Source organism: Vanacampus margaritifer, chromosome 2, assembly GCF_051991255.1.
Source record: "Vanacampus margaritifer isolate UIUO_Vmar chromosome 2, RoL_Vmar_1.0, whole genome shotgun sequence".
Lineage (NCBI taxonomy): Eukaryota > Metazoa > Chordata > Actinopteri > Syngnathiformes > Syngnathidae > Vanacampus > Vanacampus margaritifer.
In genome coordinates this window covers 2,397,762-2,425,463 of record NC_135433.1, presented here as the reverse complement: position 1 = coordinate 2,425,463, position 27,702 = coordinate 2,397,762, and the positions used below count along the sequence as shown (strand labels likewise).

Here is a 27,702-nt window from a genome sequence, read left to right as displayed (position 1 = left end):
AAAACCTCTCAAACACACCCTAATGAACTGCTTTTATGAAGCGGGGGGGGGGGGGGGGGGAAGGGGACCGTAATAGTAGTTCTTTCTGTACATTTCTGTACATTTTAGAGCATGTGAGTGAAAAAAAATACATAGCGTATGACACATGCAAAACGTATTTATGTAATATGTGAGAGTTTCTATAGTTTGTATGAGCAAAACAATATTTCCTTTTAGTGTGCGAGGGTGAAAGATTTTTGTAGCGTGTCATCGCATTTCAGTAGTATGCGCGAGTGAAAAATATTTCCTTACTGTGTGAGATTGTTTCAGTAATGAAATGTGCGTGAGTGCTGAATATTTTTGGGGTTCAAAATCATTTCAGTGGTGCGTGTGAGTGAAAATACATTTCTGTAGTGTGCGTGAATGAAAAATATTTTCAGCATGTGTGAGACCATTGTAACGTGCGTAAGTGAAAAATATTTCCATGTGTGAAAATGTTTCAGAAGTGAGTGAGTGAAAAAAACATCTCTGTAGTGTGTGAGTAAAAAAATCCTCTTAGTGTGTTTGTAGAGGCTGTGAGTGAAAAAAAGTATTTAGTTGTGTGAGAGCAGTTCAGTAGGGTGCGTGGACAAAAAAAAATCTGTTGCGTATGCAAACATTTTAGTAGAATGCATGAGAGAAATCATTCATGAACTGTGTGAGAACTTTTCAATATTGAGAAAAAAATTCTGTAGTATGTGAGATTGTTTCCATAGTGTTCATTAAAGAAATATTCTCGTGTTGTGAAATCATTTCAGTAGTGCTTGTGAGCGAAAACAATTCTGTAGTGGATGCGTAAACACATTTTTTTTCCCCATAATATATACAATAATTTTTCATTAAGTGTGAGTGAACAAACATCTCTGTAGTGTGTGTGCCTGTGCGGTGAGAGAGAGCAAAAAATACTGTGAGTGAAAAATATTTTTGGTGTGTGTGAAGTTCAGTTCAGTCAGGTGCGTAAGTGACAAATATTTTGGTCGTGTTCGAGAGCCTTTCAGTAGTAAGCATAGATAAAAAAAATAATAATAAAAAAATTCTCTAGAGCATGAGAGCATTTTAGCAGAACGCATGAGGGTGGGCAGTGAATCGGTCCTGCGAGATCTTTTGAATATTACGTAAGAAAAAAATACTGTCATTCTGTAATATGCAAGATCGTTTCAGTAGTGCACGTGAGTTGTGTGAAAAATATTTTGTGTTGTGCGAGAGATCATTGTTATGCAGATGAACACAAAATATTTCATAATGTGTGAGATCACTTCAGTAGTGCGTGAGCAAAAAAAAGAACCATAGAATGTTTGGTGGGACTGTGAGCGAAAAATATTTATATTTATTATTTTCTATAAAAAAAAAATGTATCATGTGTCGTGTGAGAGCAGCTCAGTAGGCTGTGTAAGTGACATGTTTTGTTAGCGTGTGAGAGCCTTTCAGTAGTGTGCATGGACAAAAAATAAATCTGTATGGCATGACAGCATTTAGTCGTATACATGAGTAAAAAATATTTCTGTAGTTACTTTTAGTAGTGGTGTGAACAAAACAATATTTCCATAGTGTCTATACATCATCCCATATTTGCATGAATGGCTTAATTGAAATGAACTGTAAAGTGCACTGCAATTTGATATTAGAGGTAAAAAAAACAAAAACAAAACACAATTTGCCAATAAATCCACCTAAAAATTGAACTCAAGTGAATTTGTTGACAGAATCAAAGATGAAAAAGAGCCACACAAATGTACAAGATATGATGTTTTTAATTGTCCATTACCTGAGAACAGAAATAGACATTAACATTCAACGTGTAAGTCAAGTCGACATCATCGATCCAACAAAGTTTAAAGTGGCGTTGAACTTCAACCTTTTGTTTTTTTTTCCCTCCAGTTTTGTCAGCGAGAATGCCCTTAATGTACAAGAACGCAACACCGGTCAATTGCGGCACTCGCTTGCTCAACATCGAAACTGGGAAAGAAATCGAATCAAACGGAGGGACGGCTTGCAGATGATGCCCAATTTGGTCCTGCCGATGAGACAAAACGAGCGCCGGCACGTGAAGTCAAATGTCACGTTGGCAAAGTCAAGCATTTTGACTGAGCGGTTCATTGTTTCGATTGTTGGGCTCTAATTGCTGGGACAGGAAATGTTTTCATTTGACGGCGGCCGTTGTCATTGTCGAGCTTTCTCAAACAATACGTGCTCGTTTGCTCCCAAATATTTCACCATGCAGGACTTCGCTGGCGCATCTTTCTGCAAAGCCACAAACGCCAAAGTCCGCGGATGCAACCAAAAATTGGCAATTGCACAAAGAATGAATCGGACGCAAAACAAATGCAGTACAAACACAAAACAAAACAAAATAAATTATTAAACAATTAAAAAGGACATATGCAAAATTTGGCAGTTCTGCACAACTGACAGACGCGTCAACTGAAGATTCTTTTGCCTGCGATCGCCGAATACTGCGTGCGGTCGTGACTTGAACGGACCCTTCACAACTTAAAGCCTCAACTTGATGCATGCAAAGAACAATTTCCATTTTTCCGTCACAAGTGGTGGCACTATCGGATCCTGGTGAAAAGGTTGAGGACCGACACCGACTCCTGAAAGAAGGAGGACAAAAAAAAAAAAAAGGAGGCAATTGTGAGTCCCTGTGCTCTTATTACAAGCTTGTTCATTCTCGGGATGTCAACGATATCGCGAGATTGGAATTGCCACGATCGATATCTTCATGTTGTATTCAATGTGTGCAGTTCTAGCGCCCTCTGGTGGTTAATTTTGCAGGCTAATTTAAATTATGAATGTTTTGGCCACTGCGTTGGCTATTACTTCCATAAATTAGTCATACCGGGCAAATCTATTTCAACATCTCCATCCCAAATATTCTTAGGGTTCTAAATGTACAATAAAATACATTTTCATACTGTTGTTAACATAAAAGTGTGGGGAAAATGTTTCAAAGAAATATGTCTGTAAACAGTGAATTCATAAAGATGTCCTTTACTGTAAAAAGTGAGCGTGATATTGATTTGTGTTGGTCATTTTTCTGCCACTAGATGGCATAATTGCATTTGTAAGCCATTGGTGACAGCTCAGTGCATTTTTCTTTTCATATTAAGAGCAATCTAATTTTCAACATGAAGTAACTTGTGAAATTCTGCACATTTTTTAAATTGTTAACTACAACTTGACCTGAGTATCCAAAAATATATGCATTATTATTACATTTATTATTGTTAAATGTTGACGTGGACGTGTCTGCTGCGCCGCGACTGGAATTCCCCCAGTACAGGCTTTAATCGTCATTAATCGCACGTTAAAAAAATGAGTGGCGTTAAAAGAACTTTAACGCCGATTAATGCACTCATTTTGACACTCCTAACAAAAACACAATATTGCACTTTTTTTTTTTTAATACAGTATCGTGAGTTTTTTTTCTTGGATTGCCAACCTTCCCACAATATCGTGATATCGATCGTATCGTGATGCTTGGATATTGTTACATCCCCGGTTAGCTCGTGAGCTAGCTAGTGGCTAGCGCTACTCGTCTTGGAGTGGAAAGTACTGGGACACCCCGGTGGGTTCGATTGCAGCCACTTGCACCTAATAAAAAAAAAAATTAAAAAAGCAAAAAATAATCCCGAAAACGGTACCTTAGTGGATCTCATCTTGCTGAAGACGTTCCAGAATCGGAGCGTTTCATCTCCCGCCCCCGTCACGATGGCCTCTCCGTCGGGGGACATGGCCTGCATACACGTCAGCAAGAAACTCACTCGTATTGACATTCATCTTTTTTGACCGTCATCCTCTTCAGGAGACAGCAAATGACAAGAAGTCGTGTCAATAAATAAATAAATAAATGCTGACCAGGTAGAGAACTCTGTACGAGTGTCCTGTAAGTTTGGCCACTTGAGTGAGGGAGGGGTACTTCCACACCAGGATTTGGTTCTGGGAATATCCGTGTGTGCTGACCTGAGAGGGAAAACAAACAAACATCAAAGTCAAAGTCAAATTGGACCGTTATGTCGCAGCAAAGGAAAGAAGGAGAAATACGACTTTAAGGTTGATCTATTATTCATTTTATTGAATATTGAATATTTGGTATAGAAGATACATGTACTAATATGTATTATATTAAATGCAGGGATGTGATTTGACCAAAGTGAAATTATCTGAAAATTTAGCCGGGGGTCTGGGGGCCGCTGGCACCCAGCTAGGTCCAGGGCAGTGCCCTGGTGGGGGGACAAGGGGCCCCCCCAGAGCTCATGGGTTTTCCGTGTTTTTAAGTACTTTCAATGCACTCACATGACAAAGAAATAGACAAAACAACAGCATAAATTTTCAATGTATATTGAACTATCCCATATAAAATGGCAGTTTTAGTCAACTCAAAATCAGTCACATTCAAAAACATTGGACTGCCTTTGCTTTTAAAAACTATCACTGAGAATATCATCATATCTAACTCATGTGATTACTAAGTTAACACATAAATAATGTTGAGGGGTTCAAATTTCATGAACAAATAATTGTATCATGACCAAATGAAAAGTAACTCATATTAGAGCATACCACAAATGTCTTTGTCATAGCAGAAGATGTTATCTGTCGGAGTCATGTGCATACACAATGAAGTACAAAAAAAAAAAAAAAAAAAAATTCAAATTTTTTTTGGGGGGGGGGGGGTGGAGATTAAAAAAAGCGGAATTCCGCGAATTAGCGGAAAAATCACATCCCTGTAAATGTGAATGAATGAATTAATAAATAAATACATACATACATAAATGGTAAAATTCTTCTTCTGTTTGAATTCTTCTTAGTAAGTCACAGTGTCTCATTAAGTTTTTTTTTTAAGAACAGATCTGTGGCCTACTCATGCTCCCCTTGGGCTAACTAGTAGGGGTGGGAATCTTTAAATGTCTCACGATTCGATTCCGATTTTTTGGTTCTGCGATTCGATTCAGAATCGATTAAGAGCGATTTTTGATTCAAAATGATTTTCGCTTCAATCTATAGATGTGCAATCGTAATGATCTACTCCAGTCTGACTTGCTAATGCTAATTAGCACACTACTCACGGCACTTTTATCACTAAAAAGAACGTCTCCACACTGCAAAAAAACAACTTTTATTGGAATAACTTGATTGTGACTTTTTCCTTCTTTTCTGTAATGTGGCTACAACTTAACAGTGCATTAGACGGCGTGGAACCATACTGCCCCTCAGTGGCCAAAGCGGGTACAACATGAACAGCGCTCCAAATAAAGGCACACACAGACAAAGGCAAGACCGTATAAAATAATTTAAATAAAATCGATTTCGGGACATTTAAAATCGATTCTGAATCGTACTAAATGAGATTCTCGATTCTTATGAGAATCGATTTTTTGGCACACCCCTACTAACTATTACATAAATTTTTCTGCACAGCGTCTCGTTCGTCTTGCTCCCTCTTTCTTCGTATAACTGCTCACCCCTCCCCTCTCTGCTCGGCGAGAAGGAATTGGAGAGAGTAAACTTCAAAGAAGTGGTTTGTTTACCAGCCAATTGTATTGTGCTCATTGCTGGTGACACGACAATATTAGCGGTGATTGAAACCTTTTTTTTTTTTTTAAACCATGACAAACTGTCAAACCAGTAATCGGCCCACGCCTATTAGCGACTGTACTGGAGCAAGATTGGGCATTTTGAAATGTCGTACTTCTCCTCCAGTAGTCGTTTAGTGTAGGCATTTTTTGCAAGTGACTCACCAGTTCGTTGGTGTGCTTGGACCAGGCCAGGTTGCACACCTGAGAGCCGGTGTCGGTGCACTGCAGGGGCTGTCCCGTCAGAGTGTTCCAGAAGCGGATGCAGCGGTCGGCGGTGCCCCCACCCGAGGCCAGCAGGCCGTGCTGGTGGGGGGACCATGCGATGGCCTTCACTGCCGCCAAATGCTCCGTGTACTGCTGCACGGGGAGAACGCTCGAGTGGTTCCACACAAGCAGCTGCAAACGGCACAAATACAGAAATACATGCAGTCTTAAAATCAAGGTGTCTGCTGGACTGGGATTTTTTTTTTTGGGGGGGCGCCTTCACACCCTTAGCGATTATTAGTGATAGACCGATAATCTGCTGTTAAGCAATCAATTTAAAAGGGGAAGTCAATCCCCAAAACATTTCTTGACAATAATATGTTCTATGCGCCCCACTAGTCTAAATATGTTATTCTGGTTCATATTGAGTTAAGCAGCAAAATCCAGCCGTTTTTTTTTTTTTTTTTTAAATCTCAGGGGGCGGCCATTTTGCCACTTGCTGTCGACTGAAGATGACATCACATTTGATCAGGTCTCAGGTAACAACCAATCACAGTTCAGTTTTAGAAAACAGCTGAGCTGTGATTGAGCTACTATGATGTCATCTTCAGTCGACAGCAAGTGGCAAAATGGCCGCCCCCTCTGATGGATAAAAATGGCTGGATTTTGCTGCATAAGTCATATTCCACAAATGTAATATTAATCAGAATGTCATGTTTGTACTAGTGACGTCACATATAACACATTATTGTGAACAAGAAATGTTTAAGGTTGAATTCCACTTGGGCTTATTTTGGCTCTAAATCAGCCACACTTTGATGACGATTTTATCCCTTTTTCAGCAAATGAATATTGGCGTCAAATAGGGCTGCGACAATTTTTTCAGTAATCAATTAATCTGTCAATTAATCGATGAATCTGATAACAACAAAAAAAAAGTTTGCATTCCCATCTCTTTTTTAAAAACCAGGACATTATTTTAAATCGACAGTGCACAAACATATCAATTGTGATTCAGTTACTGGTTTGGTCTGCAATGCGAGGAAAACTGGTAAAAATGCTGATCTTTTTTCTTCTTCTCCAAAGTAAAAGTAATTGTTTCATGGAGGACTGTAGAAATCTGAGAATATTTACTGTGGAGGAGCTGAACTTCCGGGAATTTGGACAATTTTAAATAAAAAGGATATTTAAACTATTTATCGATTAACAAAAATAATTATCGATTAATCGATGCATCTCAAGTGTCAAATATCAGTTATCAGCCTCCTTGACTACTAATCATCAGTATCGGTCTATCACTAGCAATTTTACATTTAAAGTGATACTTGACTCATTGAGCCATTTTTAGCAGTTAAAAGTCAATATTTTGTCCAGAATGAATTTGATAACTTCATTATTTTTTCATGTACAATTAATACCTTTAAAAACAAAATTTTCCACTTGCTGTCGACTGAAGATGACGTCACGAAAGTAGGTAACGACCAATCATGGCTCACCTGTTTTATGGGGTTTGGTCAGCAAACTGAGCCACGATTGGTCGTTACCTACTTTCGTGACGTCATCTTCAGTCGACAGCAAGTGGAAGAATCCGTTTTTAAAGGTATTGATTGCACATGAAATATAATGAAGTTATCACACCAACTATAGACAAAACATGAACTTTTTACTGCTGAAAATGGCTCCATGAGTCAGGTATCCCTTTAATGTGGTTTCACCTTCAGAACCGTCCGCCTGAGGGAAACCATAACGATGACGTGGCAAGTCTGACCCCCCCCCACACACACACACACATTTCTCTACAGACACAAATAAATTGTCTGTTTACCTTGTTATCGTTGCCGCCAGATGCTAACAGCTGATGGTCCGTGCTCCACTTCAGCCCGCACACTTCCTGCCGGTGTCCCTGGAGCCGGCGTTCGGACTGGAGAGGCGGGGCTCTGATGTCACGCTGCAGGATTACCCGATCGCGACTGCCGGACGACAGCTGGTCCGCGTTCCAGGCCAAGGCACCTGTGGCGGGAGAATGGGGAGCGTGCGTCCAATTACTGATACATTTTTATCTATTTTTTTAAATTGCACTAACATATTCCTTGCTGAATAAGTAAAACATGTTTTTATTATAAAGAAAGTTTTTTTTTGTTTTTTTGTTACCTTCATATATATGGAGACTAAATTGGGGCTCAAAACAGACCCTTGCGGGACGCCCAGGTAATTATGAAACCAGCTTAGTTAGCATCGTGCTACTCCAGCTTTTGCCAGCCTTCTTCGCCGGGCCTTTCAACTCACCCACTCTGGCCGTGTGCCCCTCGAGAGCGGAGATCTTCTTCCCTGCGGCGGCATCCCAGATTTGAACGTAGCCTTTATGAGTCCCCACAGCAACCAGGTTGCCCTGAAATTAGAAACAAGACCAAAGGGCATCAACAACATGTGCACTGAAGATGACTTTTTTTTTTTTTTTTTTTTTTAGGTTTAAAAGAGGGATGGGTCTTGAATGAAATGTATTTGGTCATAGCTGACGTAAAGTCTTGCTCTTGTATTACTTTGCCTCAATTGACTGAATTATTAACAATTAACTGAATGACCATGAACAATCTTGCTTACAACAGAATATTAATGATTTCTTAGGGGGGGGGGGGGGGGGCACACCCACCCTTTCTGACCAGCCCACCGATGTTACAGAGTCTCCTTCTACAGAAAGGTCACACAGACGCGTCACCTAAAAAAGAAAGACACAAAAAATCAGAAGACAATAAGACAGATCAATATTGTCGTTTTTTACCCCTCTGGCATCCTTTTAAAATGGAAATTGAAATTGATGAAAAACATATTTTAAACTTGACATTCTAAACATTGCAAGCAGGCCACGAGAAAATCTTCTGCATAATGTAGCATCTGTGCGTTACACGTGTGCCTTCAGGAGGCGGGACCTAATGGGCTGGCATGATGTCAGTGAGTCTACGTTACGTGTGAGCTGTGGCTGACAGCAGTTGTCTGAAAAGTGATTCACTGACTGAGGCTCTCCTTTCCCACATGTCAAGGCATTACAGAAAGTCTACTGTAAAAATGACCGCTTTAAACATATTCAATGAACTAGGGCTGCAACTTATGATTATTTTACGACTCGATTAATCTGTCGATTTTTTTGTGTCAATTAAGTGCATTAAAAAACATGTTTTCATTTCCATCCATTTATTCAAAAATATGACGTTATTTCAAATTGACTGTTCAGAAAATGCGCAAACAAATTAGCCCACTTCTACGGAGGGCTACAGAAATCGGATCATATTTACTTTTGAGAAGCTGAAAATCTAATCATTAACTCATCCACTGCCATAAATTCATTAAAATTTATATATATTAAAAATTAGGGGCAAGAGGCGATTAATTTTTTTAAATTGTAATTAATCATATGACTTCACTCGTGACAAATTCTATATGTTCTAAATATACAATAAAAAAATATTGGTTTTCATACTATTGTTAATAAAAGTAGGAAGAAAAAAAAACCTAATAGAAATAGTTCAAATGAATTTTTGACGTTTATAGCCGTCAACGGCGGTGAATGAATTAAAATATAATATAATTACAAATTCGGGGCGTTTAAAGTTTTTAGTCGTAATTAATCGCATGACTTCACACTTTAACATTAAAACATGGAACCTACCAAAAGAAAGATTAGACTCTCTTCTTTCATCAGGGAAAAAAAAGTATATGTCTATCTGTTTCCGTACTCTGCTGCTACCTGCTGGACGTTTTTGTAATTACTACCATTGCTTCAAGCATTCTCTGCAATTCAGAGGCTGCATCAAAGCCTTCTGTATGCTCTAGCATAAAAAAAACATTTAAAAAAACATAAATACGTCTATGGGACACGTAAAACATTTTAAATAGAACGTATTTATACGTTTTTGGGGAGCAAATGAGTTAATTGACTGTGAACATATTTGCAGTTTGGCATTCACAAATTTACTGTGTTTTTTGTTCAGTTTTTTGTGGGGGGGGGGGGCCGTCGATCATCCATTATTTGCTCTCATCATTTTCATCCGTTTTAGTGTGCAAGCCAACGCAATAAAATGATTACTATGGCACTATTTGGCGAAATCTTGCTGTTTTGTCTCGGTTGAGCGGTAGTTTTTTTCTTTTTCATCTACACTTCAGATGTTGTGCTTTGTTGGCTGCCCTTGAAGTCACCTTACACACCACGGAAAGGGAACATGTGTTTCTGCTTCTCTCCTGATGCCAATTACTATTTGCCTTAATTCGCTCATATTTATTGTTGTGTGTAAACGTCAAAAAATGTGCTTATTGACTTCATACAGTTTTGTGTAAAGTGCTAGAGCGCATTATTTGTTTGCCTCATGCGTCACACACCACCAGGTTGTGCTCGTATGTTATTTAGATGAGTTATTAGTATGCTCGCAAAGAGCCGAGGGCTGTGCAATTAATCAAAATTCAATTACAATTTCAATTACTACACTCCACAATTACAAAATCGGCATAATCGTAAAAAAAATTAAGGATTATCAATACTCATTTTGAGTTGCTTAAATTGAGATATTTTCACCATTTTTATTTTAAAATGACTATTTTAATAGATCTTGTTTGGTCCAAATGGAACTTGCATAATTATAGTTTCAAAGAAATTTGTCTTAATATTTTGACACGTTTCAACATTTTCTTGTTTTGTACCAAAAAAACAAATGATTGTCTTAATCGTGATTGCTATTATTGAAAAAATCTTCATAATCGAGCAGCCCTAGATGAGCCTGTTTTATGATCCATTTCATTTTAAAGGGATTCTTGACTCATTGAGCCATTTTCAGCAGTAAAAAAAAGTTGATATTTTGTCCAGAATTAATTTGATAACTTAATTATTTTTCTTGTACAATTAATAACTTTAAAAACTAATTTTTCCACTTGCAGTGCTGAGGAAACAGGTAGCGAATCGACCAATCCTGGCTCACCTCTCTTCTGGGTTTGGTCAGCAAACTGAGCCCTGATTGGTCGTTACCCATTTCCTCAGCACAGGTGATGTCATCTTCAGTCGACAGCAAGTGGAAAAATTAGTTTTAAAAATTATTAATTGTACAAGAAAAATCATGAAGCTGTCAAATTCATTCTGGACAAAATATATCACTTTTTCCGGCTGAAAATTGCTCAATGAGTCCAAGTATCCCTTTAAGTGCTCTGCTGCCATCTTGTGGCATTTATACACAATTACAAACCCGAGATAAAGCAAATAGCAAAAAACGTGCAGTCTTCATTGGAGACGCATGACACACACACACACACCTGGCTGGTGCAGGCGCTCCACAGGTACACGCACGTGCCGAGTCCCACGCTGAGCACGTTGAGAGACGACCAGTCCACAAGGTTGAGGTAGAAGTCATCCTGAAGCTCTGGAGCGTCAAGCACTTTGAAAGGTATTTTGGATATCTTGCGCATGGGTTTCCGTGGCGACCGCAGCAGTTTCTGGCTGCAAAACAAAATGGAGAGCGCAGGTGAGCAGGATCCAAACCGACCTAAGCTTGAAGAAAACAGAGAGAGAAAAAAAACGTTTACCTGTTGCTACTGACGGGTGATAAAGAATAAGGCGAGACTGCGTTCCCATCTTCTTCAAGTGACCTCTTCGTACTCAAAGAATACTGCAAGAGCAAAACACAAGTTAAGCTTAAAAAGTAAAGGTGTCAGGCCATTACATTTTTTTCGTAATTAATCGGTTGACTTTAACAGTTAACTCACAATTAATCGCAATTTGTATTTGTTCTAAAAATGTTTTCCCCCCTAAGTTTTCATAGTCTTAGCATAAAAAATGGAAAAAAAAAGTTAAACGAACAGAAATATGGCTACATATTTTAGTCATTGATACAGTCATTTCATAATTCATAAAATTGGGTTAAAATTTTAAATATGTACTGTACTGTAAAAATAAATAAAAAAAATTAATAAAAACGAGCGTGACATTGTTTTGTGTTGAGGTCATTTTCTGCCACTAGATGGCATAATCGCATTTGTAAGACCTGGGTGACAGCGCAGTGCATTTTCTTTTCATATTGAGAGCTATCTTTAACATGAAGTAACTTGTGAAATTCTGCACATTTTTTAAATTGTAAAATACAACTTGACCCCAATCTCCACAAATATATGCATTATTATTACATTTATTACTGCTAAATTTTTCATGTGGATGTGTCTGCTGCGTTGCGAATGCATTTCCCCCAGTACAGGCTTTCCAAGTAAGGGCCGGTCATTAACTCATTTGCTCCCAAAAACGTATAAATACTTTCTATTTTAAATGTTTTAAGTGTCCCAAGACGTATTTATATATTTATTTTCATGTTTTTTTTATGCTAGAGCATACATAAGGCTCTGATGCAGCCTCTGAATTGCAGAGAATGGGTGAAGCATTGGTAGTAATTACAAAAACGGCCAGCAGGTGGGAGCAGAGTATAAGAGATCAACCAGGGCCATGTTGAAAAAAAAGCTGATTTACCCACAATTCAAAACAGATTCGTGAATAATGAAACTTAGCTATATTCCAATGCTAATTGCTGCAAAACAGAACAGATAGAAATATACTTTTTTCCTGATGAAAATTAGACTCTAATCTTTCTCTTGGTAGGTTCCATGTTTTTATAGCAATAGAACACAATATTCTGTGTTGCTTCAGTGAAAAATGGCTGGGAGTTAATGAGTTTGTCCCACACTGAAAAAAAAACTGTGGCATTAAATACATTTTTAATTAACTCAAAATGAACACACTCATTTGACACCCCTACTTAAAAGTTTTTTTTTTTTTAAAGAACATTTGGATGAAGAGGATTAGGTAACATTTGACCTTAAAAAGGCTCCTCCTGGTGGGAGTGGATGGCTGCAAACGGCGGTCTTCAGACTGGGGGTCCTGGACTTTGTCGATCCCGGCGCCGAGCAGCTCGTTCTTCAGCAGCGCCGAGTAGGCGAGCCCGTCCGCTGAGGGCGCACGGGTTCAAACAGATCGATTGAATAATTCATTCAAAAGCCGCTTTTCTCACACCGCTGCAAATTACTGAGGACTGCTCTGCTTTTTGAAACCCCGACAAGCATAACAAACACGAGCCAGTCAAATGATTAGGTTCGATTGTGTGGAAATGAGCTTAGATAGCAGCCAGTCCTCAGGCTAAACAAAGACAGGAATAAATGCTGTCAAACCTTGAGCGCGTTAGTAGTAACGGGACAATTTATGTATTTGAGCATCAATACTGGAATAATGAAAAGCTCAAGGCTCATCCAGCGGTAGACAGTTGCAGTTTAACTTAAGAGTTTAATTTGTTCTGTGACCAAGCTCATAACTCAATTTACTCACATATCACATCAAATCCATTTTTTTTTTTTTACTAGAAAAATTGCATTGTACTAGGCATGGGTCGATATTAGATTTTAATGCTAACCGTGAGCAAAAATATTGCAGTATCCTGCTGTTAAAATGACATTACTGTATTGTTCCAAAAGGACTTTTTTCATACCTGGATAAACAAAAACAGCATAATAGCAAATAAATACCAAAATTCTTCTTCTGTTTTCATTCTTCTAACAAAGTCACGCATGTCCCATCACTGATGAGATATTTTTAGAGCAAACTTCTAAGCTACCCATGTGTCCTTGGGGCTAACTAGTACTCACTGGCACTTTTTTATTGTATTTTAATGAGAGCAAAAAAGCATCTATCTGTGTTTGCGGCATGTCGTCTTGCGCTCTCCCACCTCCATTAAGCGCTGAGAAAAAGCTACAAAACACAAAAGAAGGTTCATTGGAGGCAATTAACCTGAAAGGAGTGGACCGTTTTCTCAACTCTGCAGCCAATCATATTGTGTGTGCGCTGCCCCTCAAAAAAGAAAATAAGAGCTCATTAACAGTGACAGTCTGTATTAGCGGTTATTGAAACCTTGACTTTTTAAAATGGTGGTAAATTGTCAAAACTGTGATCGGCTCATGCCTACTCTATATATAAATAAGATAATAACCGACTGAAATTGCATTCTTTGTGATGTCGATTTGAATTTGATTAATTGGTCAGCCCTAGTTGGATGTGTGCCTTTAAGAGGCGTGGCCTACCGAGTGGCATCGCTAGTGTTCTTATTTTGTATTTGTATGTTTGTCCCGTTCAATAAATAGCCAAGTGTGTATTTGAGTGAACATTTATGAAGTTGCCAGAGTGACACATCGTGCACTGCCGGTCCGAAAATCAACAGGAAGACATGAATGCTTTACCTTTGTTGCTGTCCGCTGTGCCGTCTTTGGTTTTCCTGTTTTGATTGTGCGACTTTTCAATTTCCTGCGCCGGAGCAACAAAAACACGTTAGCGCCGTCAAGCGAGACCTCACACTTGATTGGGCGCAGCGTTTAGCATCAGCTTTTGACGATGATGCAACTGACAGTTGGCCCTTTGCCTGAGTTGTGTTGCAGCAAACTGACATTGATGCGGTGGAAGTTGACGCTCCAGTTGGCGCCGGCCCGAGAAGGGATGAAGCGATCGCCGTGCTTGCTCGGGGAGGACAGTGGGGAGCTGACGGGCGACAGAGCTCGAAGTGCGCCAAGAGATTTCTTCACAGGGAAGGAGAGCAGAGGCCACGTATTAGCAAAGACCACCATTTCCTTTGCTTTGTGTGTGTGAAATAACCCATGTTCTACTGCGGATTACTAAAGGACAGAAAAAGTCTAATTAAAAGTCTATTCTTTACTTTTAGTTAGGGCCTGGCCGATTAAAATTAGCCGAGAAAAAAAAAAGAAGAAGAAGAAGAAAAAAAAGAGAGAGCAATGATGATGAGAAAATTACCGAATGAAGCTGAGCTCTCCATAAATAAATAAATAAATAAATAGAATTAGCCGATTGTTGCCCTTTAAACATCGGTCAATTGGGCCAAATGAGCGATCGTTTTCCCTTTAAACTGTTATAGTGTAATGGAAGAAAACTTAAGTTTCCAACGCTGTGAAAGTACCCTGAATGCACCATTTTGCTTGCGTAGCATTAGCAACGGGCAAGCGTGTAGCGTATGTGATTGTGTTGTCCCTAACGTCCTTTAAGCTGTTTAATGACAACCCCAGTTGGTGTTACCTGTAAAACTAAAACACACGGCAATAAGAATTACATCCACCGTATATTTAAATACAAAACATGCTTTGTTTTTAAAACGTCGCTAGCCTCACGCTAATGCTGAAGCACTTTTCTACCGATTCTCCGAGGTCGGGTCGCGGGAGCAGCAGCTTTAGCAGGGAAGCCGAGACTTCCCTTTCCCCAACCACTTCAACCAGCTCCTCCAGCGGGATGCTAAGGTGTTTCTAGGCAAGCCGAGAGACATAGTCTCTCCAGCGTGTCCTGGGTCGTCCCCGGGGAACTCCCGCCCTGCCCGGAACACCTCTCCAGGGAGGCGTCCAGGAGGCATCCGAACCAGATGCCCGAGCCACCTCAACTGGCTTCTCTCAACGCGGAGGAGTAGCGACTCGACCCTGAGTCCCTCCTGGACGACCGAGCTTCTCACCCTATCTCTAAGGGAGAGCCTGGACACCCTGCGGAGGAAACTCATTTTGGCCGCTTGTATCCGGGATCTTGTACTTCCGGCCATGACCTGTGGTGGCCGTAGGTGAGGGTAAGAACGTAGATCGACCGGTAAATCGAGAGCTTGGCCTTTTTCACCACAACGGACCGATACAGAGTCCGCATCGATCCGCCTGTCGATCTCCCGTTCCAACCGACCCGTACTCGTGAACAAGACCCCAAGATACTTGAACTCCTCCACTTTGGGCATGATTTCACCCCCTACCCGACTGAGGACCACGGTCTGGGATTTGAGTTGTTGAAGATCACGGCTTGAAGCCAACCGCACCACATCATCTGCAAAATGCTATACTGAGGGCACCAAAACCGGACCCACTTAACGCTTTGGCTGCGCTTAGAAATTCTGTCCATAAAAGTTATGAACAGAATCGGTGATAAAGAGTAACTCTCACTGGAAAAATGGAATTTGAAAAATGTCAGACCCCTCCATAATTTCTAAGTGGGTGAACTTGCAAAATCACAGGGTGTTGACTTATTTCCTCACTGTATGTGCATAGAGATTTTTTTGTACTAGATAGCGTGCAGCACTGTTATGATCCTCATTTTGTTGATTTGGTTTTGGTTGTCATGTTTTTCCTTGTGTGCCGGTTGTCCTGGTCTGTCTAGTCACGTCTTATCATGTCCACCTGTGCTTGTCATCCAATCAGCTCCCTCGGCCACGTGTGTTTTGTCCAGATGTTTTCTCGTTGTGTGTGTTTAGTTGCCAGCTTTCTGCACTCGTTCTTGGTTGATTGTCCACATCTGGTTCTTGGCACGTCTTGCTGTTAGTTTGAACAGAATCGGTGACAAAGGGCAGCCTTGGCGAAGTCCAACCCTCACTGGGAACGAATCCAACTTACTGCAGGCAATGCGGACCAAACTCTGACACCGGTCGTACAGGGACCGAACAACCCATATCAGGGGGCTCAGCTCGTACCCGTAATGCACCCCGTACTCCCGACGCACCCCCCACAGGACTCTTCGAGGGTCCCGGTCAAACGCCTTCTCCAGTTCCACACAGCACATGAGGACTGGTTGGGCGAACTCCCACGCCAGCTTGAGGATCCTGCGGAGGGTGTAGAGCTGGTCCACTGTTCCACGGCCGGGACAAAAACCACACTGCTCCTCCTGAAGCCGAGATTAGACTTCTTGACGGACCCTCCTCTCCAGCATCCCGGAATAGATCATACCAGGAAGGCTGAGGAGTGTGAGCCCTCTATAGTTGGAGCACGCCCTACGATCCCCCCATCTTAACATTACATTCAACATAACATTATTTTTTAATTATCAGCAGTAATCTGTATTTTTTTCTGACAAAAATTGGTCTAAAAAAAAATGCATATTGGCCGGGTGCTAGTTTTAGTAGGTGTTACGGGTGTGAATTGCGTAGTACCTGGCGATTCGATCCGTATCACGATTCATAGGTCACGATTCGATTTGATGCCGATTAATCCCGATACAAATCTATAAATTGATTATTGTGATTTTTTCTTCTTTTTTTTTACTCAAATTCAGAAAATAATAATCAGTAAACTTGTACATGTACACTGTAAGATTTGTGTGAAAATGTATTTATCTGAAACTTCAGGCTTATAACTGAGCTACTGCATTTAACAAACAGGTTGCAGTCTCAGTTTCATGTTTGAACAACGCTGAAATCAAATATTAAGGCTTAATGTCCCATTAATATATAATTGTTCCATGCTTTAAGTGTGAACCCTAACCCTAGGTAAGACATTTGTTGAATATTTCCATAAAAAATTGATGTTTTAAAATCGATTCAGCCGCATATTGAATCGATTCGAGAATTGTGCACTGTAAAATGGCGATATATTGCCGAATCGATTTTTTCTAACACCCCTATTAGGTTTGTTGCTTATATTGTCACAGAACAATGTGGGACTTGTAAAATATGTGTTTGAGGGTTAATGTTCAAACGTGCACAATGTTACAGTGGCGAAGTTGGAATAATATTCAATATTCTTTTTACCAATAAAACCGGTCTTGTTTTTGATCACCTTCTACTATGACACTAAATTTAAAATGCTGGTCATGATGGTGGTATATGAGTTAATGATAGTTTTTTAGTTGTTGAAAAATGTGCAACAACCACTGAGCAAAGGCGTTCAAATGTGAATCAGGTTTGTGACGGACACCACGACCACAAGGGAGGCCGTTAAAAGAGCAGATGGTGCATTTGTTTGAGGTGCTAACAGCCACAAAAGCCAGCCATTTAGAGGTCCTCCCCAGCGACACCGTCAAATATGTGCGACTGTCGGCTTGAAGTGTTTCTTCTCACGCGCAACCAGTAGCGCACACTCGACACCCGTCTTAAGTCAATTGCTGCTTAAAACAACTTTTGGGTGGCGGCGCTCCCATTAGTGAAAACATTCCAAGTCACGTCAAGTCAAGATGTACGTACCACTGGGCTGGCATTCGCATTGTGGATGTTGAGTTGCCTTAACAGCCTGGACTCGTAGTCTTGATCCATAATGCCTGGAAACAGGATAGCAATCCATTGCCAAATCATTCATTTGGTATACTTTTAAGATAAAATTGTAGTTAGAGTTAATCATTAGTGCTGCGGGATCTGATCCAATCCCGCTTAATTTGTCCAAAAATGATTTATTAATTTCATTATCTGTTCATTTATCTATGCCAATGGCACATAGTGACACGGAGAACAATTAAATACTCTTCCATAAATGGCAGAAGGTAAAACAAACCTGCGTATGGCCATTCATAAAACGAAATGAGTTATGGCTTCAACAAAACAGGCCCGAATCTCACACTGGGCAAGTCAATTGAGACACTCAGAGAATTAAATTGGGTCTTAAAGAAGAAGTTGATCTCTGAATCATTTCTTAAGTTAATAATCAAATTCTGTAATTAATAAATAGAACGTTCATTACTGAGCCACCAAATAAAATGGACTATCTGGTATTGGTATGATAACAAGAGAATGTCTGGATTTTTTAATCTGTCTGACAATGTAAATTAAGATTTACTGTTAACGGATTGCTGTCAGGTCAGATTCGAGCAGTAAGCATACAAAATATTCTCATGCGTCAACGACATTTTAGTCCACATAGTTTGGGTAGTATGTTCATTTCTTTATGTTTACTTTATTATGTTGCCTTAGATGACATTCAGTGTCCCACTTGGTAATATATGAGTGTAAATCAGTCCCAGATCATGTTGCTGAATTTGCTAACATTTCTGATTAAAACGTGACAGGTTTCTCTTTGGGGCTCTGTGTGGCCAGTAGCGGGATTTTCTGAATTTGCCAAATACCGTAGTACAATACTTCAAAGATTTGCATTGCAAGTTTACAAACCAGTTGTCTACTTTCATGGCCTTAAACATTGTGGGTTGCAATCTAACAACAAGTCTCACATACAGCATTACAAGGATATTCCTAAAGAAAGAGTAGAACATGAAATACGTTTATAGGAGTATGAATGACCAATAATCACTATTGTTGGCGGTGATAGGGGGCCCCAAAATCACATTTTGCTTACGGCCCTGGAGGATTGTTTACGACACATTCACTGGTAGAATTTTGTGAAATTGTCGCAAACTCTTAAGACAGCAAGTTAAAGTGTTTAGTAAATTTAATTCTAATGGAAGTACATAAACTGCCTTCAATAATAATTCGCCCTTATTTGCCTTTATTTGAGCATAAACATGACCTATAAAAACAAATGCGATCGCAATATTGAGGAAGAAGGGAAAATGAATCGCAATTAAATTCTTTACGTTCTTTTTTTATTTTTATCGTTCAGCCCTCCACACTGGACACAAATAAAGCCATTTTACAGATAATAGCATGTGAAAAACACATAGGAGTCGTGCAGTGGTTCATTTACCAGCTCATCTTTAAGACGGGACGAGAGCGGCATTAAACGTGGAAATTTATCAATTTGTCCTAACAATGGAAATGTTGAAACAATCTCTCCAGCGTCAATGCTAACTATAGGCAAGCTACGGCTAGCGACGCTAGCCCACTGTCTAGAAACTTGAGCAGTAACATTATTTAAAACCCACATTTAGATTTACACTCACCGGTCCCGAAGAAAACTCCTCCGATCCCACGCCCGGCTCTATTACTCCCTTACCGTTGTACACGCTTATGCGGACAGGTGGTGTGGTTGTCGCAATGGATAAAGGTTTTAGAGAAAGGGATTGAGCTTCTCCGTTCGCTAAACGCTGAAACCAATGCCGCTAAGGATCACGGGAAAATGCGACGTCAGTATTTTTGAATCGCGCATTTTCCGTTGCTAAGGAAACGTCGTTCTCGGGGCGCTTCCTCCTGTGTGTGTGTGTGTGTGTGGGGGGGGGGGGGGGGGGGGGGGGGGGGGGTTGGGTCTAAACTCTCACACCCAGTGTTTTTTTTTAAAGATATTCTTTGGTTGAAACATTATGAAATTAAATGCGTACCGAAACGGAAGTTTCATCACTCTAAAACGTAGCGGCGCCATTTTGTATCCTTTCACAAAAGAAACTTTTAATTTAAGTTTTCAAATGACTTTTAGACGATACTCATCATCAACTCCTTACTTCAGACACTGACAATGAATCTAACTTGATTCATTAGATTTTTTTTTTTTTTAAATAGCTGCCTTGTATTTGGTACTTTGGTACAGTGGTGGGATATTTTCCAACCTTTGTCCTCAGCAGGTCACAGAAACAGACAAAGGGGGGCGAAAAAAAAAGCTAGGGGAAAAAGCGCAACATGCAAAGAAACAAAGATTATTTAAAACATAAGTGGTTCAGATAATGGATGGATGATTAAAAGTCTGAATAATTGTTACATGACTGATTTGCTAGCCAGTTTTTGTGTTCAGTCTTGAAAGTACTTGCCCCGGCCTTGAAATTGAGGTACCAGTCGCAATTACACAGTGTACTTCACCTCCTATTAGTCACGCAATGCCAACCGGACATTTTCATGAATTTATATAACCCCCGGACGTAAGAAAATGGTCTGTAATAATTCCACCCAATACCTCTTTAAAAGTATTTTCAAAATCAATTTTTTTCAAATACTTTTAGTATGCTACTTTTTATTTTACTTGGCTTTTTAACTCATTCACTGCCATTGACGGCTAGAGACGTCAAAAATTCATTTGAACTATTTCTATTAGTTTAACATTTTTTCCACTTTTGTTAAGAGTATGAAGACCTAGAAAAAAAATATTGTACATTTAGAACAGATATGAAATTTGTGATTAATCGTGAGTTAACTAGTGAAGTCATGTGATTAATTACGAAAAATTGTAATCGCCTGACACCCCTAATTTTTAATAATCTTTTCTTCTTCTTCTCTAAAAAAAGAAGTAATTTTAATTATTATTATTTTTAATAATCTTTTCTTTTCTTTAAAAAAATAAGTTCATTAAAAATTAGGGGCATCAGCTGATTACATTTTTTAATCATAATTAATCACATGACTTCACTAGTTAACTCACAATTAATCACAAATTTGATATTTGTTCTAAATGTACAATAATCCCCCCCGCCCCCCTAGGTTTTCATACTCGTTAACAAAAGTGGGAAAAATGTTAAACTAATAGAAATAGTTCAAATTAATTTTTGACGTATATAGCCGTCAATGGCAGTGAATGAGTTAATGTCTTGAACTCTTTTCATTTTTAATCCTTTTAAATGTAATTTCATTTACGTGAATTACATTGAGTTGTCTTGTGTATAAAATGCGCTGTGTAAAGCCGCCCTTGCTATTAATACTACCACTTGACATCACAATTATAGAAACCATCAATAAACGGGCCCTCCCAAGTCAAACGGGAAATCTCACGGGTTAAAACACACACATACACAAACAGACCCATTGCTAATATGTTTTCACCTTCATAAAGCAAAACTGCTACTTTTGAAGACCCTGAGATGGGACATTGAAGCTGAAATCTGATTAGGAAAAAAAAAGTTGTGTTTTTAGAAGTTGTGCAGCGACGATAAATGAAGTGAATGACTGTTGGGAATAAATTCATTCGATTTCATAAGTATTGCCTTATCAGACCATCAATGAGTGTCACTAGAGTCACTTAAGTACTACTTGACAAAAATTAAGCATGAACTTATTTAAAATGTTTTTAATAAAAAAAAATCATCAGTAGAAGTGAAAGGAAGTCCACGAATATGTTGAAAAATAAAAGACCCTTTATGAACTTTCCTTATAAAACAGATGCGTGTTTGTAAATAAACATGTTGCAGCAGACCGGCGGTCCGAGCTGTAACGACATACGACAAAAGGAAGAGAAAGGCTTGGAACTGAGGATGGTTCAACTTAACCAAAGAAATGGAAACCAAAGTCATATAAATAGAAAATACAACATTAATTCAAGTTCATTTGTCAAAGTGTTAAAAAAATAAACCCTCAAAACGAAGTTTTGTACTATGTGCAAAAGTATGTCTTCTGACAAAAGTAGCTTAGACGAGCAAACCATTTAAGATTTTTTTTCCTCCAAAGCAAAAAAAAATAAAAAATAAAATATATATATATTTACTGTACATAATTGTGGCTCAACTCAGCAGTTTAAATTCCAACAGTAAGTCTGGCCTTAAGTCATTCCTCTAAACTCATTTACTGCCAATGACGGCTATAAACGTCAAAAATTAATTTCAACTATTTCTATTAGTTTAACATTTTTTTCCCACTTTTCTTAACAAGAGTATGAAAACCTAGATTTTTTTTTTAATTGTTCATTTAGAACAGATAAGAAATTTTTGATTAATCGTGAGTTAACAAGTGAAGTCATGGGACTAATTACGATTAAAAACTTTAATCACTTGACGCTCCAAATTTTTAATAATATTTTCTTTTTCTTTTTTTTAGTTCATTCACTGCCGTTGACGGCTATAAACGTCAAAAATTAATTTGAACTATTTCTATTAGTTTAACATTTTTTCCACTTGTGTTAACAAGAGTATGAAAACCTATTTTTTTTATTGTACATTTAGAACGGATATGAAATTTGTGATTAATCACGAGTTAACAAGTGAAGTCATGGTATTAATTACGATTAAAAACTTTAATCACTTGACGCCCAAATTTTTAATATATATATATATTTTTTTTTTTAGTTCATTCACTGCCGTTGACGGCTATAAACGTCAAAAATTAATTTTAACTATTTCTATTAGTTTAACATTTTCCCCCCACTTTTGTTACCAAGAGTATGAAAACCTAGATTTTTTTTTATTGTACATTTAGAACAGACATAAAATTTGTGATTAATCATGTGTTAACTAGTGAAGTCATGCGATTAATTACAATAAAAATAAAAATAAACGCCTCTTGACCGTAATTTTTAACAATCTTTTTTTTTTTAAATGAATTTATGGCAGTGAATGAGTTAAATGTTACATTTGTAATCTATTGTTCCCAATCGTCCTGATTAAAATCTCCCAGTAACAAATCAAAAAGGGCCTCAAAGACTGACAAAAATCACACGATCTAAAATGACAGTAGGAGAAAACTTGTGATGACAAAAGACCCCAAATCAGACATGATTTCAAAAGGCGAGCCACACGCTGTTGAAGTCCCGTGACCAGTAGTCAAAAAAACAAGAACGCCAAAACGCTGCGCACAAACTCCGTAGTGCTTTACAGCAATTGTCATCGTTTGTCACTCCAGCGAGGCGCGAACGTCGGAGTGGCAAGAAGAAGTGAAACGAAAACGCTGACGTGCTCTACATGGAGGAGGCGTCTCTGGGCGGATGTTGCAGGCCGTTTGTGACTTGAAAGCGAGCTTCGTCCGATATGCCGTACTGCTCCAATGGATCCTGCGGACGCGGCAAAGTGAAGCTCGGCTTAGATGAAGTGCGACATCATGTCTAATTTGGTGACATTCTGTCAACTGCACCAAATTTTCAGGTCAACGTTGATAGCGTGGATACAGAAAATGAAATTACTTTTCCGGTGAGTCTGTGGATCTCAGTTCTGTAGAAGATGAGGTTCCGTCTCATGAATTCGTAGCTGCAAGAGAGAACAGATTGGGGCTTTTTTTTTTTTTTCCCGCAGCAAAAATTATTTGATGGAATAATCGATTTGAAAAAGATTTGAAAGTGACAGCCCGAGTCCCCACTCATTGGTGTCAACAGAATTTCTGGTTTTATACGAATTAGACATCCAAGCTGTCACTATCAAATATTTTTAGAATTGATTAATCTACCGATTATTCAATCGATTAATCGGATTCATTTAGATTTTGCATTAAAGTGCCATACAAAAGCATTTTTATCTGATTAATGTTTATTAACCAATGATTGTTTATTTCGTACTTCAAGTATTCACATAGTGATTAAAAAAAAGGGAGGATTGATGTTGTACTGTGTTGCCGGTTCGGACATTGTTTTTCAAAGTAAAAACAGATGTTTGCGAATGTCTTATTTTGAATAAACACAGAAGATAAGCGGTATTCTTTCATGAAGGACTACAGAAAAGTGAACAATTACTGTTGATTTGCTATCAGAGGTTTTTGACAATTTGAAATAAAAAAAAATGGCCACAAACTATTACTCTATTATTGTGTCGTTTTCGGTTGTGGATACAGAGATCACACTAATCCATTATTTAAACAACTAAAAACTTCAAAATTTAATGGATTGATGGAGTTTAACCACCTTAAAATAATGTATAAAGCCCATCAGGAAATTTTACCGGTTAATATACAAATTAAATTTAAAAAAAAAAAGAAAAAAAAGGAAAGAGTATAAATTAAGAGGAACAGACATTTTTTCCAAACCTAAATATAGCACAAAAAAATTTGAATGATGTATTTCAACTCAAGGTGTCAGTTTTTCTCAGTCTATCTGTATTTTGTTTTCAAATGTATAAAAGCACAATTACTGGAAAAATATATTGCGCACAAGGACATGCTGTTGAATTATTTTATAGAATTGTTACATTGAAAGCATCTTGACCGCTCGCTGTCATTCATTTTGTGTTGATTTTGTTGTTGTGTTGATCAAGTTTTTACTTCTCTCTGTCCCCTTTCATTTCTTCTATTTTAAAAAGTGATTTTTTTTTCGAAATTAAAATAGTTGTCAATTAATTTGCTAATTGGTTACTTGCCGATGAATCGATTAATTTTGACAGCTCAAAAGATGACCCTATATCAAACCAGTCACTCATTATGTGTCCAGGGGAAACACTCTCACCTTGCCCTGATGATGGAGTCCACCCACTTCTCACACTGCTCCTCAGAGTCACACTCAAAAAGGTATTTCCTCTCTGCTTCTTCTAGAAATGCTGCAAAACAAAACAGATGTTGTTTTGTTTGGTCGAAGTCAACAGATCAGTAAATGCGCAAGTTTTTTTAAAATAAATCGGATAAATTGGTCCATCTTCTCATCGGATCGGTGACCTTTTTTTTTTTATTTATTTTTTTTTTTATAATCGCTGATCAGTGGTCGGCTCCAAAATCCTGATCCTGTAAAGCATAGTTTTGAACTACAACAATGTGTTTTAAATGTCTTAATGTGTTTAAAGTAGTGCTGTCAATTAGGGGTGGGAATCTTTGAATGTCTCACGATTCGATTCAGAATCGATTTTCGATTAAGAACGATTTTTGATTCAAAATGATTTGATTGACAATGATTTTTGCTTCAATCTATAGATGTGCAAGGAATTGTAATGATCTACTCCAGTCTGACTCACTAATGCTAATTAGCGCGCTACTCGAGGCACTTTTATCACTCAAAAGAATGGCTCCACACTGCAAAAAAAAAAAAAAAACTTTTTATTGGAATAACTTGATCGTGACTTAGGCAGCACGGTGGCTGACTGGTTAGCACGTCCGCCTCCCAGTGCTGAGGACGTGAGATCGAGTCCGGGCTTCGGCCTTCCTGGGTGGAGTTTGCATGTTCTCCCTGTGCTTGCGTGGGTTTTCTCCGGGTACTCCGGTTTCCTCCCACATTCCAAAAAACATGCATGGCAGGTTAATTGAACACTCCAAATTGTCCCTAGGTGTGAATGTGAGTGTGGTTGTTCGTCTCTGTGTGCCCTGCGATTGGCTGGCAACCAGTTCAGGGTGTACCCCGCCTACTGCCCGAAGCCAGCTGGGATAGGCTCCAGCACCCCCGCGACCCTAGTGAGGAAAAGCGGCCAAGAAAATGGATGGATGGATGGATGATCGTGACTTTTTCCTTCTACTCTCTAATGTGGCTACAACTTAACAGTGTATTAGACCGCGTGGAACCACACTGCCCCTAAGTGGCCAAATCGGGTACAACATGAACAGCGTTCCAAACAAAGGCAAGACAGTATTAAAATAATTTAAATAAATTCGATTTTGGGACATTTAAAATCGATTCTGAAGCGTACTAAATGAGAATTGCGATTCTTATGAGAATCGATTTTTTGGCACACCCCTACTGTCAATGTTAAAGCGTTAATTGATTAATTAAGCACAAAAAAATGATCACATTAATCATGAATTAACGCACATTAATCGCACTATTAATTTTGACAACAGATTATGCTTAAGCGTGACAGCAGATAGCAATAAACATAATTTCATGCATTAAAGTAAAGCATTTAATAAATGTTTGCGTATCACATTTGTTCATGTCAAAATATCAGGGTCATTTTTTTCCCATTTTAAATTATGCACGCAATTAATTGATTGATTAGAAAAAGAGGAGGATGAGCGTGTTCAGTGTATCAAAAAATGTTGAGGACGTCCTCATATTATTAAATGTCAAAAGAATTAACACATAACTTTTCAAATTTGGCAGGAATTTCTTTTTTATTAAGCGATTAATCGTGATCAATCAAAATTCCAAAATGTGATTAATATGATTAAAAAATGTAATCGTTTGACAGCTCTAGTTTAAAGTGTTTGGTGTTCCTTAAGACTTTTCTTCTGGTGGAATGACAGCGTGATGTGCACATCTGCCTCACAGTTCTGCGGTTGCAGGTTCGAATCTGGCCCTTCTGCGTGGAGCTAACATGTTCTCCCTAAGCATGCATGGGTTTTCTGCAAGCACTCCAGCCACCTCCCTCATTCCAAAAACACATTTCTTAGGTGACTCGAAGGCTATATTTCTCTTTTGGTGTGACAGTGAGTGCGATGTCGGCCTATTATGCCCTACGATGAGCAGGCGGCCAGTCCAGGGTGTGCCCTGACTCTCGCCCAAAGTCGGCTGGGATCTGTGTCAGTTCATCAACGACCCTAAAAAGGATACACTGGCAAACACTCCATTGCAATAAGTCAAGCCGACATTAAAATGTCAAATAACTGCCACTCACCAATGGAGAAGGTCAAGCTGTCCTCCTTCTCCACCCGGCACTGCTCCAACAGCAGAGCACCAGCAGGCTAACAACCAAATTAGACATTTGAAACAGGTCATAAATGGAAAATTGAAATGAAAGTTCTAGTAGTGTAATTACACTCACTTCTTCCTCATCAGTCTTAAAATAGAAGAGGAAGTTAACAACGAGTTTCACTAGCCTCTTCTTCACAACTGGAACAAAAAAAAAAAGGAACCAAGGTGACACTCGCATACCGGAAGCTGTCACGTGGCTAGTGCTGCTAGGCTAAACGAGTTCGACCAAATAAAACGTCGATGAGATTACCGTCTCCTTTCTTAGGTCCTCGCATCCCCAGCTCGGCGACCATTTCTGAAGGCTGTCGGCTTAAATGCACCATCTCCTTCTCGTTGAAACGCATCACTGGCAGCAAAAGTTGGCACGACCGCGGGACACACTACACACGGCCATTTCCCATCATGAAATTGAAAACACAACGACGTTTGCGAATGAACGTCGTCAGAAAGACTGTCTGCTGTTGTTAAACACGTTTCTCCATCCAGAGATGCTGTTTGCTGGATGTGATGGAGAGTAGTTTGTTAAAAGAAAAAAGCAAAAGTGTGTTCTCCTTCGAAACGCACACAACAGGACCACTCCCCTCGGCTAGTTGTACGGAAATTGCAAAGTGTCAAACTAGGCGAAAGTTCTTTCGCTAAATGCACACAGCTACAGAATAATATTATTTTTAAAATATTTATAAGTCTAACAATGTTAAATTATATTTTAATAACGAAAAAGTTGGATTTGTTGAAAATATGTATCACAGAGCCAAAAAAAAAAAGCAAGGTCCACTGAAAATGAAAACATTAACCAACTTATTTGGATCGATGATTATAGAGATTTTTTTTCATGTCACAAACTACAGAATAATATTATTTTAAAGTCTTTATAAGTCTAATAATGTTAAATTATATTTTAATAACGAAAAAGTTAGATTTGTTGAAAATATATATCACAGAGCGCCCCCCCCCCCCCCCCCCGCGCCCCCCAAAAAAGCAA

At 38.8% G+C, this 27,702-nt stretch overlaps 2 protein-coding genes across 2 annotated transcripts; both read right to left on the bottom strand.

Moving 5' to 3' along the window:
* Nucleotides 1-1,751: 1,751 nt before the first annotated feature.
* On the bottom strand, nt 1,752-19,669 carry LOC144043655 (fizzy-related protein homolog). The gene is made up of 14 exons (XM_077557528.1): nt 19,438-19,669; nt 17,795-17,868; nt 14,253-14,381; nt 14,049-14,112; nt 12,640-12,770; nt 11,364-11,446; nt 11,094-11,277; nt 8,452-8,517; nt 8,088-8,190; nt 7,627-7,811; nt 5,760-5,993; nt 3,877-3,981; nt 3,663-3,755; nt 1,752-2,612 (listed from the first exon to the last, which is right to left on the bottom strand). Exons 2-14 carry the CDS (start codon nt 17,861-17,863, stop codon nt 2,571-2,573), a joined length of 1,488 nt encoding a protein of 495 aa, XP_077413654.1. The 5' UTR covers nt 17,864-17,868; nt 19,438-19,669; the 3' UTR covers nt 1,752-2,570.
* A 1,796-nt stretch (nt 19,670-21,465) lies between these two features.
* Nucleotides 21,466-27,310, bottom strand: plekhj1 (pleckstrin homology domain containing, family J member 1). Its single transcript, XM_077557527.1, has 6 exons — nt 26,971-27,310; nt 26,791-26,858; nt 26,644-26,710; nt 24,552-24,642; nt 23,304-23,367; nt 21,466-23,174 (listed from the first exon to the last, which is right to left on the bottom strand). The coding sequence occupies exons 1-6, from the start codon at nt 27,062-27,064 to the stop codon at nt 23,082-23,084; spliced, it is 477 nt and encodes a 158-aa protein (XP_077413653.1). The 5' UTR covers nt 27,065-27,310; the 3' UTR covers nt 21,466-23,081.
* Between the last annotated feature and the right edge of the window lie 392 nt (nt 27,311-27,702).

Excerpts from the sequence above, each read along its gene's own strand:
- plekhj1 (XM_077557527.1), bottom strand. The coding sequence starts at position 27,064 with ATGCGTTTCAACGAGAAGGAGATGGTGCATTTAAGCCGACAGCCTTCA. Across the intron at positions 26,711-26,790 it reads TTAAGACTGATGAGGAAGAA|CCTGCTGGTGCTCTGCTGTT; the intron begins GTGAGTGTAATT and ends TTTGGTTGTTAG. Across the intron at positions 23,175-23,303 it reads TCCACAGACTCACCGGAAAA|GATCCATTGGAGCAGTACGG; the intron begins GTAATTTCATTT and ends CCGCGTCCGCAG.
- LOC144043655 (XM_077557528.1), bottom strand. The coding sequence starts at position 17,863 with ATGGATCAAGACTACGAGTCCAGGCTGTTAAGGCAACTCAACATCCAC. Across the intron at positions 5,994-7,626 it reads CTGGCGGCAACGATAACAAG|CTGCTTGTGTGGAACCACTC; the intron begins GTAAACAGACAA and ends TGCCGTTTGCAG. Across the intron at positions 3,982-5,759 it reads CCAAGCACACCAACGAACTG|GTCAGCACACACGGATATTC; the intron begins GTGAGTCACTTG and ends TTTCCCTCTCAG.